The sequence below is a fragment of the Trachypithecus francoisi genome, unplaced genomic scaffold, assembly GCF_009764315.1.
Source record: "Trachypithecus francoisi isolate TF-2019V2 unplaced genomic scaffold, Tfra_2.0 Lachesis_group10, whole genome shotgun sequence".
Lineage (NCBI taxonomy): Eukaryota > Metazoa > Chordata > Mammalia > Primates > Cercopithecidae > Trachypithecus > Trachypithecus francoisi.
The window spans coordinates 36199256-36214282 of record NW_022681455.1 but is presented as its reverse complement, the minus strand read 5'-3'; the positions used below and the strand labels follow the sequence as shown (position 1 = coordinate 36214282).

General features: G+C 45.3%; 1 protein-coding gene across 5 annotated transcripts in view; it reads right to left on the bottom strand.

Moving 5' to 3' along the window:
* Positions 1-2815: 2815 nt before the first annotated feature.
* The window catches only part of BRPF3 (bromodomain and PHD finger containing 3), a 36058-nt gene continuing 23846 nt past the window's right edge, over positions 2816-15027 (bottom strand). For 3 of the 5 annotated variants that reach the window (XM_033216962.1, XM_033216963.1, XM_033216961.1), the window contains exons 10-13: positions 13311-13408; positions 10209-10306; positions 6535-6689; positions 2816-5166 (exon numbers count right to left, since the gene is read on the bottom strand). In XM_033216962.1, coding sequence (XP_033072853.1) covers positions 4983-5166; positions 6535-6689; positions 10209-10306; positions 13311-13408 — 535 coding nt within the window. In that variant the 3' untranslated portion in view covers positions 2816-4982. The remainder of the gene's footprint in view (positions 5167-6534; positions 6690-10208; positions 10307-13310; positions 13409-15027) is intronic. The other 2 variants (XR_004438688.1, XR_004438689.1) reach the window with 2 other exon arrangements.

The window sequence follows — 15027 nt, the reverse complement described above, 5'->3', positions numbered from 1 at the left end:
GCAGACTCCGGGTAGTCAAGGCCCACACCCTCCATCTCTCCTTCAGCACTGCTGCGATCTTGGCAGTCTTGCCACTAGCCCCTGCTCTTCTCTCAAAGTGAAGCTCAGAACCTAGCCAGGTCAGGAGAGCCCATCTGACACACCGGCACATTCACACTCAGGTGCTAATGGCATCTAATACATTAATGGAAGCAGCCAAGCTGCCCAGGGATTTTGGCAAATGCTTTCAATGATTTTTTTTTTAACTTGTTAGGAGAATGGGATTCTCTATTCTGAGAGTCAGAGTGTCTCCAACACACGTCCCAATATCACAGTATCATTTTAGACTTGAGTTCATGAATTTCAATCCCAACACTGATAAAATTCATTAAGGACACTTTTGCCTACTTTGAGTAATATGTAAGTCTGTGGGGAGCAGAAAGGGCTGGGTGGGTGCTGAGTTCTGGTCCAGCCCTGTCTTTTCCTGCTTTGTGATGCTGAGCACATCTGACCTGCCTCTCCCTTCCATCTGTGGCATGAGGGCTTGACATTCCCTGTGAGGCCCTCCCTGGAGAACAGACCCTTCAAAAGGTGCTGTCTCTCCCTCTCCCCAATCCCAGACTTTAAATGTAAGGAGCTTTCCTCAGGTCTGTCCTTCGCCTTCCTTGCTGTCCTTGGCCATTCTTCTAACTGCCCAGGTGGTCTCCAGTGTGCCCACATTTCTTTCATCTGCTCCCATCTTTCTCTTGAACTCTGGGCTCAACTCCCATCTGCTTGCTGGAGGTTTTTCTTAGATGTCCCATAGACAACACAAACTCATCAAAAAACTATACTTTCTCCTCCCTTCAAAACCCACAGTGATCCCTCCAGCAGCCACCCAGTATCCTGTCTTAACACTCCTGCTTTTTAACTTTGAGTTTAGTTAGTTGCCAAGCTCCGGTCAAGTCTCTGCCCTGTTCAAATCTTTCAATGAATGCTGCTACCTGCCATATATGAATGGCACCCACCTTGCCCTGTCTTCGGGATCCTTTATTACATCAGTCTCAGAGAGGCCCAGGGTCACACAGTGAGGGACAGTGACAGGGCTTTTAAGCCCGATATACTGCTCGCCACCTCGGTGGCTTCCAGTCACATGGGAGGTCAGCTAGTCCCTGGAGCTGGAATATGCACAATCTCTCTCTGAGCCATGACTTTGCCTCTGCTTCTTAGCCTCGCGTGCTAAAATCCTACCCATCTGGCCACTTTTATTTCTAAAATGTTTTATAGAATGAGCTTGTGATTTCACCCTAAATATTTTGTAAATACTTTGCGAATGTCTTTTTAATTCAACTTACAATTCATAAAGTCTTTCTTAACCCCATTTGTCAAGGCTTGAATTAACTGCTGCTTCTGAAAGCTTTCATTACTCCCCAACCAAACATGTCTCTCCTAAATGCTTCCACATGTCTGAGACTCTCACACTGGTCTTATGCGGAGTTATGTGAGACGTATCTTATAAATCAGGTTGTAAGTGTCTTGAGACCAGGGCTGTGTGTCTTTGCAGCCCCAACACATAATACAAGGATTATCAGCACATTGGCCGTACTTTGTTAGGCCAAAACGAGAACTTCGACACTTTTTTGACTTCAGTGACAAGGCTGTCAAAGGCCCCATGAAGGAAGTGATCAAGAGACCCCTGAGTCCTCAGCCACAACACTGAGACAAGCATAGGAGCCAGGTAGGACCAGAATGGGATAGGAGTAGGGACAGGGGAAAAGCTATTCTATGCCCAGCAACTAAGTAGTTTGTCTCTGGGAACTCCCCTCTGCTTCTGCTTTTCAGGACATTCCCACCCAGAAATGCCAGAGCCACAGCCACTGAGAGAGGAACACGATACAGAATAGGCCAGTGGAGTCTTGAAATGCTGTGGAGTCCAGAAAGAAAGCCTTGGTCAGATCCTTGTCCCAGAATTCTGCCACAATTTCTTAGCTGGCTGACCTTGGTCTTTTCATTTTGCTGGTCTGTTTCCTTGTCTTTAAAATGAAGACCAGGTAGGCTCAAGGATGCCTTCCAGCTTTAAGAGGAGTGAGGCCTATATTCTGTGTATGTGTCCCAGCTACCCATCTATAGAATTAAAACAGCAGCAATGAAACAGGAGGTGTGAGCATCCTAGAGTCTCGAGTTCAGCAAGCTTGTAAGTAGGTGCCAGGTGTGTCCAAAGAGTCACTTTCCTTCTGAATAAGGAGCAGAGGCTCCTAAAGGAACATGGCCTCAGGGAAGGCGAGGCATGGGAAGGTAGGACAGACCTTCCAATAGCTACCAGAAGGTGCCAGCGCTGTGCAGGAGGGAAGCAAAGTCAGAGAACATCTTCACACTGCTCCCAGGGGTCCAAGAGATAGACAGAGGCTGGGCATGGTGGCTCCCACTTGTAATCCTAGCACTTTGGGAGGCCAAGGCAGGAGGATTGCTTGGGTCCAGGAGTTTGAGACCAGCCTGGGCAACACAGTGAGACTCCATCTCTACTAAAAACAACAACACAAAATAGCTGGGCATGGTGGCACCTGCCTGTAGTCCCAGCTACAGGGGAGACTGAAGCAGGAGGATCTCCTGAGTCTAGGAAATTGAGGCTGCAGTGAGCTATGATCATGCCACTGCACTCCAGCCTGGGCAACAGAGACCCTGTCTCAAAAAAAAAAAAAAAAAAAAGAAAAAAAGATACAGCCCTCACTAGCTAGGAAACTGCAACAGCTAAACAACCCCATTCTTAATGGTCCTGGCCTGTTGAAGAGGTGGCTGTAGGGAACAGGAAGAGAAGGGTAGGTGGTAGGTCCCTACTGATTAAACACAACACAGCAACTACTGCCTATTAGAACATTTATTTCTCAGAGAGAAAATAAGTTTCAGACAGTCATATTATAGTAGGTAAAATTAACTTTTGTATTCTTTACAAGCATAGATTTTTCTCTGTTTATTACCTCTCTTATACCATCTGTTATAAACAATTCTAGAAAGCAAATAAAGTCACTTTCTACAATAAATAGAGCATCATGTGCTTCACAGCAGACGCGACAGAGACACATAGGCCCCATGCCACAGCAGGATCTGAGCCGTTTCCCGTTCTAAAAGAGCATTTTAAAAAATGAGACTCAGAGAGAGAGACTAAAAGATTCAGAGATTGAAAAATAAAGAGAGACTAAGAAGAGAAAGTGTTGGGGGGAAGAGATAGACATAGAAAGAGAGGGAGAAAGTCCCAAGATCTTACAACACAGGTTTAGACAAAGGTCACAGAGTCCACAGCTGACCAACTACCTGGGGAGAGGGGAAGCACTGGCTCCTTTAAATCAACGACACTGTGTGGCCACACAATGGAGGACTCCAATAATGGAAACTATAGGCCTGAATAATTTAGAACAGTATTTTACAATTATATACACCATGTCCTTCCCTAGCCATATGCTGTATTGTTTTTATTATTATACAAAATCCAAAACCCCATCCTTTTAAGTTATAGTGTTTTGTTGGTTCCCTTTTAAACTCTGGCTCATGTCCCAAATGTATAAGAAGTTGTGGTGGTTGGTTGGTTGTATTTTTAAAAAGTCAAGTGTGTAAAAATGGCAGTGATCTCCCCAGTGACTTTGTTTTGTCCAAAACTCCCCTATGAAAAATTTAAAACAATTAAAAAGAATATCAGGTTAAAAATCAACATGGCAGTCAGCGGCCTGCAACTGGCCCTGCAACTTTGGTGCTCAGGAGGTGAAAAGAAATGTCTAGAGAACAGACACTGAAGCCTCTGAAAGTTGTGTTGGTTTGTCAGTCAGCATTCCCCGTTCACAGTTTTTTTCCTTCCATTTTTGAGAAGGTGAAGGTGGGGAGGGGGTTGAAGAGAAAGAAGGAAGGAGGCAGAGAGTTTGAAATAAAAGTAATGCATTCTCTGCAGTTGGGAAGTGGGAGTAGCAGAGGCTAGACAGGGCAGGGAAGAGCACAGGCCAGGAAGATGTTTGGTGGCAGGCGCCATGCCATCCGGGTGGTGGAGAGTGAAGCTTAAGACTGCAATTGCAGAAAAAGTCCACGAGGAGAGGAGAGAGGAAAAAAGGGGGAAGAGGGCAGACCCCGCTGATGGGCACAGCTCCATCCCAACCACCCTCGACGTCCACGTGGACAGATGGACACTCGCACACCCAGCCTGACAGGAGCCCACTCTGGAGGCTTGGACCACCTTGTGGCAGCAAAGGAAAACAAGAGGGGACCCGCCTTGATCCAGAGGGCACACTCGCAGAGCTGGGAAGTTGTGTGGACAGCAAAAGGGAAGGTCTGTGGGTGGGAGGTGATGTCCTGGGGGAGGGGGTCACAGGTTGTGGGCTGGCCTCTGTCTGGGCCCTGAGGAGCCTGGCAGAGACACCACCTGGCATAGCAGCTGGCCTCAAGGGGAATGAGACATTAAAGAAAAAGACCAGTGTGGTGACGGTTTCTGTCAGTTTGGCACAAGAGAAAAAGAAAAGGTGAGCAATGGGTGCAGAAGATGGGACAAGGAAGAGGTGTGAGAATGGGCGATAAGCGGGAGAGACAGTGAGCTTGGGGAGATTCCCCTTGGGACCCTGGCATATCCACAGCATCTCTGGGATCAGTGTCAGAACCTCACCCGCCCTGAGGTGTAGTTAGTGGGAGTAGGATGGAGGGGGCCAGGCAGCCCCTCAAGAAGGAGCCCAGGACCTCTTGCCATCTGGGTAGGGTCCATCTCCTAAGTTGGGCCCAAGCCTCACAGCTCTTTCTACTTCTAACTGGTTCTTCAGTAAAAAATCCCCTGAGGGACCTTGGGTGGGAGTTTTTGGCACACAGCAGGCCTGCCAGGAGAACCATGCAATTGGTCAAAACTGGGGCCTTGCCCCTAGTGGGGAGGAAGCCCAGTCCCTGGCCTACCATGAGAGGGGGAAGCTGCCGGCCATACATCTGGCAGGGGCAGAAGAGGCTTCTCTGTGCCCCGCGGGACGGAGGCAGGGCAAGCAGATACAGGCCCAGCCCCGCCCTCACAGGTAGCTGGAAGTGACGAAGGAGTGGGGCCCCCGGACTCTGCTCAGGTGGATCATCGCACGGTCATAGGCCACCTGCACTGACTTGCGGATGCTGGTCTTGCGGCCTTCCAGCATCTTGAGCTTGTCCACGGTGTCTTCCACACCCAAGGGCAGGACTTTGTCCCTTGGAAGCCACTGCCTGAAATGCAAGCACAGTAAGAGGCTGGGCAGTAGTGGGTCTCATAGGGGGCTCCTGTGGCCCCACTTGGCCAGGACCAGCAAAACCAGGTAGAGAGTACGGGGCAGAGGGAAGTAAATTGGGAGACTCCATGCAGGAGGCCACCAAGAACCTAGCAGGTCAGTGCAGCAAGCAGGATATGCAGGAGTAGGGTGGGGGAATGGCATGAAATCAATTTTGCAGCTAGGTCCTTCTCTGGGCCCTCACCCTGTTTGGAGAGTTGTCAGGGTCCATAGGCTAAGAAAGGCCCACCTGCTGCCCTCTGGGGCCAGCTGAGCCACCCTGGAGGGCTCTGAGCCTCGCCTTGCCTTGGAGAATTAGGGGGCAATGGCTAGCAAGTACAGCTGATGCCAGGAACTGATAAACTGATCTGTGGTGGGTCCTGCACACTGTGTGTGTGTTTTTAAAGCTTCCCAGGTGAATATAACATGTGGCTAAGAATACAGCCTTTGGAACAAGATCTTGTTTTATATCTCAGTTCTGGCTACAGGGTCTGGACTTTCTGAGCCTCAACTTCCTCATCTGCAAAATGGATTATGAGGGGACTAATGAAGACCTAAATGAGGATTAAAAGAGATCAGATATATAAAGCAATCTGCATAAGTACATGGAGTAAGCACTCAATGGCAGCTACTATTATCACTATTTTTATTAGCTAGTTCTCCCTCCTCACTCTATAGAAGCTAAGGTGAAAGCACTCTCTTGCTGGTGTTAAGAGAAACCTTAAGTATTGTAAACCATAAATGAGCAAGTCTCCTGTAGTGGACACTCCACTGGCCAGAACTCCCCTCAGGATGGAAACATGCTTCCCAGAAGCTACTGGAAGTGTTGGAAGCCGACAGGTTCTCATCTGAGTCCCTCACTAGGAATCACCCTCCACCAAGGAAGCCTCTGGCCCAGGCCACACCCCTCCCTCGGGGCAGTGGCATCCAATTACCAGTTGGCACAGGGCAAAAAGGCACAGCCCCAATTCCTGACATCTCTATCTTGTTGAGCCACCCAGCTCCAGATGTGCCCAATGGATGAGGTGAGACAGCAAGTGGGCTGTATTGCAACTTCTACCCAGTGCTGCGTCACTCCCACTCCACAGCTCTCCTCAATAAGCCTCCTGATGCAAGTCTCGACCTCAGAGTATTTCCCAGGGAATCTGATCTGCAACACCCCTCAGTTACTATTAACATGGCAAGTACAGGTCTGTTGCTGGCAAGTAATGCCTTCCCCTTCACCTGGGTGGAGACCAGGGTAACTGCATCCATGGCCCCTCTGTGTACCTCACTAGCACAGACCCCTGGCGTGCCCCTCAGCCCCCTCACAGCAGCACCCACTAACCAGGTGCGCTTGTTGTCAAAGAAGAGGACAAGGAAGAGCTTCTCTCCAGCCTCTGCCTGTTTCTGCTCTCCCAGCTTCAGCACGTCCAGCGGGGGGACAGGGATGGGAACGCCATTGTGCAGGAGGCCCTCCCGGGGCATCTTGGGATCGATGATCTGGAGGCAGAATAGAAGATGGGCACTCAGTGAGGGAGGCCAGGGTGAGCAGCGCCCCTGCTGCAGGACCAACTGCTGAAGCACCTACACCAGGGGAGTATCAGGTCTGAGTGGGATATCTTTGATGTGCAGACCAGACAGGCAAACCCCTTCCTCCAATGTCCCTTGGGACAGAAGAGTAGAGGTCACTTTTTTTTTCCTGTCAATTTCCCTTTAGTACCTTTGCAATTCACCTCAAATGCTCAGGGGCCTTCCCTAGTACCACAGCTATGAAGGCTCTGCATCGGGAAGGCCATCCAGTTGGTTCTAACAAGGTCTCTGGTAACCCACTACCTTTCTGTCTGACTACAATCCTTCCTGATACATGGACCAGATATATTTGTGACACCTCCATGGTAAGATCAAAGAGGAGGCTCAGTGTATAGCTAGAGAATGAGCTTGGAGGTTGATGGAGAGGGGGGATGATGTGGGTGGAAACAAGGGCCACTGGAAGCATTAATCCTTGAGGCAACAAGCTCCACAAGGGCAGCAGCTGGGCCCTTCTTCAGGTTTGCTTCTGGCATCCAGCCCCGCCTTGCCTGGCTCAGAGAAGGCGGGTGCTCAGCAAAATGCCTGGCAGCATCAACACAACAATCAAAATCCAGGTCTAGTGAGCACTTTCAAAGTTTCCAGAGCTCCTAATTATTCACACATCATCTCATTTCAATCTCTTGCTGAAGTCTGCTGACAGGTGTTAGCTGACAGAGGAAAACACCAAGCACAGAAGCAGGATGTAGCTGGCTAAAACCACACTGGGACTAAAACCAGACAAGGCTTGGGCCTCCACAGCCCACTGCCTCCTACGCAGCCCCTGCTTCCAGAGCAGACAGCTAATAGCTCTGGGAGCAAAGACTGGGAACTTACTGAGGAAGCAGCCTTCTCCAGAGACAGAGCAATCTTACTTCCCATATGCTGTCCCATTGGGCCCCTTCTCATAATAAACTGCTCTCATTATTTACCTTTGCATGTCTGCCAATTTCACGACATCCCTCTTAAGATAAGCAGCTGAAAGCAGTTGTTCTGGTTATGCGTTTACTCTAAGGAAGAACCACCTTACCCCACCCACCAGGTGTGTAATTTGATCAAAACTCTCTCTCCCAGCCTGTCTGTCCCTCCTGGGATTGAAGTAGAGTCCTAACAAGAACCACCATACAAGCTCCTGTAAGCTTCCTTGATTACCAAACAAGACAGTGAGGCTACTCTGATATGTTTCCTCTTGACTAAGGCATGCTGGTTCCTGCCTCGGAACCCAGGGTGCTTGCAGAGGGTAGATTGTGAAAAATTTCCTGAGGGCAAAAGCAAGGTGGATAAGTCTGCCATCTGAGGAGAGCTTTTGTGTCCCAAAATAATAAATGGTCCATTCATTCAATGAATACTATGCAAATGTAAAACAACATGGTAACAAAGCTTGTGATAAAACTTAACATAAGTGTACATACACTATTATTACAACTATAATATGAATATGTGAACAATAAATAGAAAGAACGATACAAAATGCTTGGAGTCAACACTAGAATGGTGGGGTTTGTGTTGTTTTTTTCCCCCGTTTTTCCAAACTTCTATAATGCAGTATATTACTCTTACAAAAAAAAAAAAAGAAAAAGAAAAGAAAAACTGTTTAAAAGACAAGGAAAAAAACAGACAAGAGCCAGAAAAAATTAAAAACTTTATATCCACTATCTATGGATGCAAATACATACTGAAGAATGCATAGGAAAAAGACTAGGAGAGCATACACCAAAATAAAAACACAGGTTGTGTTCAGGTGGTGGCTGAATTTTTTAAATCATGACAGAAAATGTATAATTAAGAGGGTAATTAAAAAAAAAAAAGATGAATTTTAGACTAGTGTTTTTGCATTGTGAGGTATTCTGTTTTTTAAATCCAAACCTGCACAGCTTAATCACTTCTTTAATGACTGAGCTGGGAGTCCCGCAGTTTCACTGCTGGCAGGGCAGCCCCAGGCCCTAACTCTTCAGCTGCTAGATCAGTGTGAATTTTTCCCGCCTGCTACTGCTAAGGAGGGTGTAGAGTAGGCAACATAGTTTCCAATATGGCTCCAAAAAATTGTATTAATACAACCTCTTTGGACTATGATTTCCTTATCTGACCAAACAGGATCAGAATTCCTCCTCTCCTTATCTTAAAAGGCTGCTGTTAAAGTCACAGATATGAGGGGGCTGGGAGAAACCCAGAGTCCTGTATACATGTAAGAGGTTGGTGGGGTAGTTCCCAATCCTGGCTACAGATCATCTAGGATGTTTTCTAAAAAATATTGCTGCCTCAGTCTGGCCTCAGAGAGTCTAATTTGATAGTGCTGGGGTGGAGGTGACTTGATATGGGTATTGTTTTACAATTTTCCCCAGATTATTCTGACATGCCTCAAAGGTTTGGTATCAGTGGTATCTTCCAGAGCCAGATGGACACTACCTCCCCAACTGAGACAGAGTTCAGAAATAACAATCAAGGTGGCAAAAATTGAATTTTTAGCTGCTGCTACTATGAAAGAAATGAAAAGCTTAGTTACTGTTGGTGTTTTGAGTATAAACCAAAATGAACTTCCGGCAACTTGGCAACTTGTATCAGAATTCTGCATAGACTTTGCCCCAAGAAGGGACTCCTAAGAATTCACTGTAAGGAAATAATCATGGATGTGCACAAGGATAAAGCTACAATGATGTTTATTGCCAACTGTTTATCATAGTGAAAAATTCAAAACAATCTAAGTGACCAACTAGGGAATGGTTAAAATATGGTACATGCATACAACTGAAGACGATGCAATCATTAAAAGTGATGCTGACAAAGAATGTTTAATGGCATAAGATGGGCATGTTCATGATATGCTGTTAAGTGAAAGGGAGGCTAAAAGCAGTATGGTCTCATATATATGCATATTTATACATTTTCTATAAAAGAGTAAGTGGATATACACCCCAAGTTATCCTTGAATAGACAGGACTGTGGATGATTTTGAACTCAGTAGCTCAGAACACAGGCTTTGACATCACACATTTTAAGCCCTGGGCTCAAATTCCAACCCTGTCATTTATTAGCTGAATGACCACAAATCGTCAGTTTTCTTCCTTAGAAAATGGAATAAGTATTTACATACTTTCCTCAGTATTTCAAGGACTTAGCGTGACAAATATTTAATAAAACATCTAAGCATTATCAGTAGCTTTAAAGATTCTCTAAAATGGGCCCTGTTACTTTTATGCATAAGGAAATAAATAAATGCTATTAAATGCTATTAAAACTCTAAGAACCCTGGCCTTCATCTGCATACTTTTAGCCTATTTTTAGTGCCTCAAGCTGGGAGCCTTGCTAGTTTGACCCACTCAGGCTGGGGCAAAACCCCCCTCCCTTCTACAGCTAAAGACTGACTCCCACCATACTCTGCTGGCTTAATCCAATCAGATTAGCCCCCAAGGCAAGGCAGGGGAGGTAGGAGGGTGGCGTCTGGGGCAGACTCACCAAGGCAGGGTAGGAGGGGTAGCCTCGGCACTTGGCCCACACCAGCTCCAAGGGCTCCAGGTCTCCGCGGTCTTCAAAGGGCAGCAGGAGGCTTCTGCCTGGGGGGTGGGGGAGGGGAGGAGACAGCACCCAAAGGGGACTTGGAATGGTACCCAAAAGGCCTGCCTGTGGCCTCCATTTGACTGGGGCAACCCAGGAATGAGTCACAATATCCCCTCCACCCTTCCTTTTCCCTCTCCTTTCCTTAGAAGTTAGACTGGATCAGGGGTCAGCAAACTAGTTCTGTAAAGGGCCAAATAGTAAATATTTTAGCTTCTGTGGGCAACACGGCCTCTGTTGTAATTACTCAACACTGCTGTTGTTATAGCATGAAAGGAGTCACATACACAATCTATAAATGAATGAGCATGGCTATGTCCCAATAAAACTTTATGTTTTGGACACTGAAATTTGAATTTCATGTAATTTTCACGTTATGAAATATCATTCTTCTTTTGATTTTCTTTTCAATCATTTCAAAACGTAAAAACCGTTCTTGGCCCATGGACCATACAAAAATAGGCAATAGGCCATAGTTTACTGACCTCTGAACTAGAACCCCTGAGATGGCTTTCCCTGGAAAAATGTAACTGCTTCATCCTCAACAGCCTTAGGGAGAAGGGCCAAAATCCAGCTTGGGCAATGCCACATACTGCTCTCTGCACCTCCCTGAGTGGGGAGTCCTCATGATGGAGGCTTCATGGACAAAGATGCCAGGGAAGACATCCTGGTAAAATTACTTGCTAACTGAGCTCTTTTTTGACAGGGTCACACCTGGCCACCTAGGTCACCTGGATGCACAGCACTTAGCAGAGCTAAGCGGTCTGCAAGTCCTTTGCATGTCTTCTTTTGTCAGAACCTGATACTGGGTATCCCTGGGGCAGGCACTACATCTTTTCATCTTACTTTGCTCTGCACTCAATGCACCAGCACATGTGAATGAGTGCTTCACAGATGCTTCTGAACACATAGAAGAACCTCTCTTCCCCTCCCCCCATCTATACACTGGAATGGGCAGGTGACCACACTCAACCAAAGAAAAAAGTCCAAATCTAACAGAGTGGAAATTGTAATTTCTAAAGAAATATTACTACCTCACTTTTTAAAAATTTTTATTTATTTATTTTTTGTAGAGATAGGATCTCACTATGTTGCCCAGGCTGGTCTCAAACTCCTGGCTTCAAGCAACCCTCCCACCTCGGCTTCCCAAAGTGCTAGGATTACAGGTGTGAGCTACTGTGCTTAACTCTACTTGTAATTTTAAAAAATGCACTAAAATTATAAGATACTATTTTGTACCTATTGAATCAATAGCAGTAACAATAAAAAGATAAAATCCAATACCAAAGAGGTAGACTGAGTAGAAACTGGTGCAATCACATACTACTGATGCAACTGCAGACCAAACCCATCCTTATGGAATGTAATTTGGCAGTATGTCTGAAGAGCCATTTAAAAAATGTATGAACCACCTGTTCTAGTAAATTCCTTCCCTGAGAATTTATTCTAAGAAAAATAACTTTCAAGATGAATAAAAGGATTTTAAACAAAAATATGGGTTCACTACATTACATATAATGTTAAAAGCTGGAAACAACCCAAATGCCTAACAATAGAATAGTTAAGTAAATTATAATGCAGTTAGATACATTGTTCCAATAACATGAGATATATAAAGATTATGTGTCAACATGAAGAAAGTTCAAAAAAAATTGAAAACAGTAGAATACAAAAGTGCATGTGTTTGGATCAGCATTTTGTTAAAAATGTGCCTAAAATAAACAGAAGGCAACACAGAGAAATGAAGACAATCATGTTACGGTGATGGAACTACGGGAGGTCAATATCCTTTGGCATCATTTTAATAAACATGTGGTTTTAAAAGTAAGAATAAGATGTCACCACCAGAAGCACAAAGTGTGCCAATCCACTCCTGGCTTTGTGTGAGATGCTATACAAATTCATCTTGACATGAGCCCGGCCTTTTGGGCACTGACAATTACAGAAAGCAATGAAACACACAGGCATGCATCCATCAACACACATACGAGAAAGAAACTGATGCTAAGGGAAAATAAAGTAGTTGGGTAAAGGAAAGAAGGAAGAGAAGCCCTGCAGCCTGTGTGTTAGATGGAAACTTCAAAGACAGGGCATCCAGGGAGCACACACCCCTGTAGAGCAGGGCTGGACAGAGGTGAGCTCAGAGAACAGCCTGTTCTGTACCTGTCCCACCTGAGCACCCACCCCAGGCCTCTCCCCCAGGTCCTGCCCTGCCCTTTATTCCCTTTGTCCAAGGAGACAAGGCCCATAAAACTACAGGGTTATGTATGTGCGAGATTCAGTGATACAGGCTATCACTGATAACGTTTGTGAATGGGGACAGGCAGTATCCATGAAAATTACAAACATACACTTCCTTCAATTCAGTAATTCCACTTCTATGGATAGGCTCCCTATGGATATAAAATTATCTATGCATAAGGTTGCTCACTGCAACACTGGTTATGATAATAAATGAAAACAATCTAAAAGTCCACCTTTGGAGGACTGGCTAAGCAAATGATGGCATTCCTATATAATGGGACACTGGGAAGCCAATAAAAAGCACAGAAGGATTTCCAAGATATATTACTAGCTGGAAAAAAGGAATGGTTTAGAGGAGCATGTGCATATTAGGCTTCTCTACTCACTCTTAATTATTCATGCAAGTTTTGGCTTGTATACATATGGATTACCTCTGGAAAGATATAAAAGAAAATGCTAGCAGTTGATGTTCCAGGGAAGGGAGTGCTAGCTTTCATTATACACTCTTTTGTACTTTTTTGATTTTTATTACTATGGGCATGTATAACCTATTCAAATTTAAGATGCAATTAAAAGAAAAAAAAAAAAAAAGAGTATGATTGGCCTGGGAGAGGGCCATCTCCCTGCCCAAGGGCCCAAGAGTTTGGGGGAGCTCAGGGACTGGCTGCCTGGTACAGAGCCCCAGCAGTGCAGCAGCCTGAAGAGCTGGCTCCTCAGAAGGCCTGGCCCCCTCAGCTCTGCCTGAACACTGCTCCTCACCTGAGCCATTGTAGTCAGAGTCTCCATTCACACCTTCCAGGAAGGGCACTCGAGACAGGGCTGGCTTCCCACGGCTGCGTTTGGGGGGCGTCAGACCACTGCACACAGAGCAGGGAGAGAGGGGTGAAATGAGCAATTTCAATGACTAAAACGCCCACTCCCCTTCTCCCTTCTCCCCTCTCTGACAGGAGTGGAGCTACAAAAACTCTTCAGGGAGGACAGTTCTCACCCTCCCCTAAAAACTCACACTAACCCATGTTTTTGACTGCAAAGTTCCCATGAGGTTTTGAGGAACCATTTCATCTACATGGAAGGACTGAACCTGGAAGGAGTTGCTCGTTCCCTGCTCAGGAACCTTGGACTTCATCCAAAGGAAAGGTCACACCAGTCATCTGTCAATCCTTACAGAGTCTAAGCAGCCTTGCCATGACAGGGGCCATCTTACATCTGCCCAGAATTCTTTGCTCTGGTTCACATTGCGTCTTCTTTAGAAACCAATTTATTTTTGAGATTCAAAAATTTGCCTCTTTGCCAAATTTTCTAAAGTGGACATGTCATACTTCCTTAATTAGAAAAGACATTTTTAAATTGGAAAAAAAATGCACTTCTCACTTCCAAATGGTTTATGTGTGAAGATTTTCTTGGATAGAGATAAGTGGATTTTTTAAAGTAAAAAGTGGGCTGGGTGTGGTGGCTCACGCCTGTAATCCCAACACTTTGGAAGGCTGAGCTGGGCAGATCAGGAGGTCAGAAGATCAAGACCATCCTGGCCAACATGGTGAAACCTAATCTCTACTAAAAATACAAAAATTAGCTGGCCGTGGTGGCACGTGCCTGTACTCCCAGCTACTTAGGAGGCTGAGGGAGGAGAATCACTTGAACCTGGAGGTTGGAGGTTCCAGTGACCCAAGATCGCGCCACTGTACTCCAGCCTGGCAACAGAGCAAGACTCCATCTCAAAAAAAAAAAAAAATTTTTTTTCATGGCTATTTCAAACAGGCAAAATATATATTACACAAAGACTAAAAAGTGATAAGCAAAAATTAGAATAGCAATACCAAAGCAATGTTGTAACTGAAGCCCACCCACGCATCAGTATTTTCAAATTGTTCCCCATGCAGTTCTAATGTACACCATAGCTTCTGGGCAAAAATGATATGGCTTGGGCTTTTTTCTATCCAAACTTCAAAAAATATTACTCCTATATAACTTTAATCTTTTTTACTAATAAAATGCTTAAAGAATAGGTCATCAATCTGCAGAAAAGCAGAAATGCTTAAAGAAACCCCTGGTGGGATAAGAAGCAGCCAGGAGGAGGGACTGGTTGGAGAGTAGGGTACTCCTGTTTTACTGAATCAGAACTGACTTTATCAGGACTGTATGCTAAGAAAACTTTGCTTAACCAAAATCCAATGAATCATAATTTTTCAGTAACCAGTAGTTAAGTTGGTAGTTTTTATTGCTAGTCAAACTAGGAACTGTTTGGGAAAAAACAAAAAATACCCAGTTTACATTTAGGATTTAGTTCCCACTTACCCTACAAAAATCTGCCAACATATTAGAGACATTGAGGTCTTATACAAATGTAAAGTGCTAGTAATTTTATCAGGAAAGCCTCTCAAAGTTCACATCAAGATGAGAAAAAGAAAAACAAAGTTCACATCAAGAATCTGGGGAGACATCTTCAAATACAACAGAAGAGAGCACAGCAAAGTAG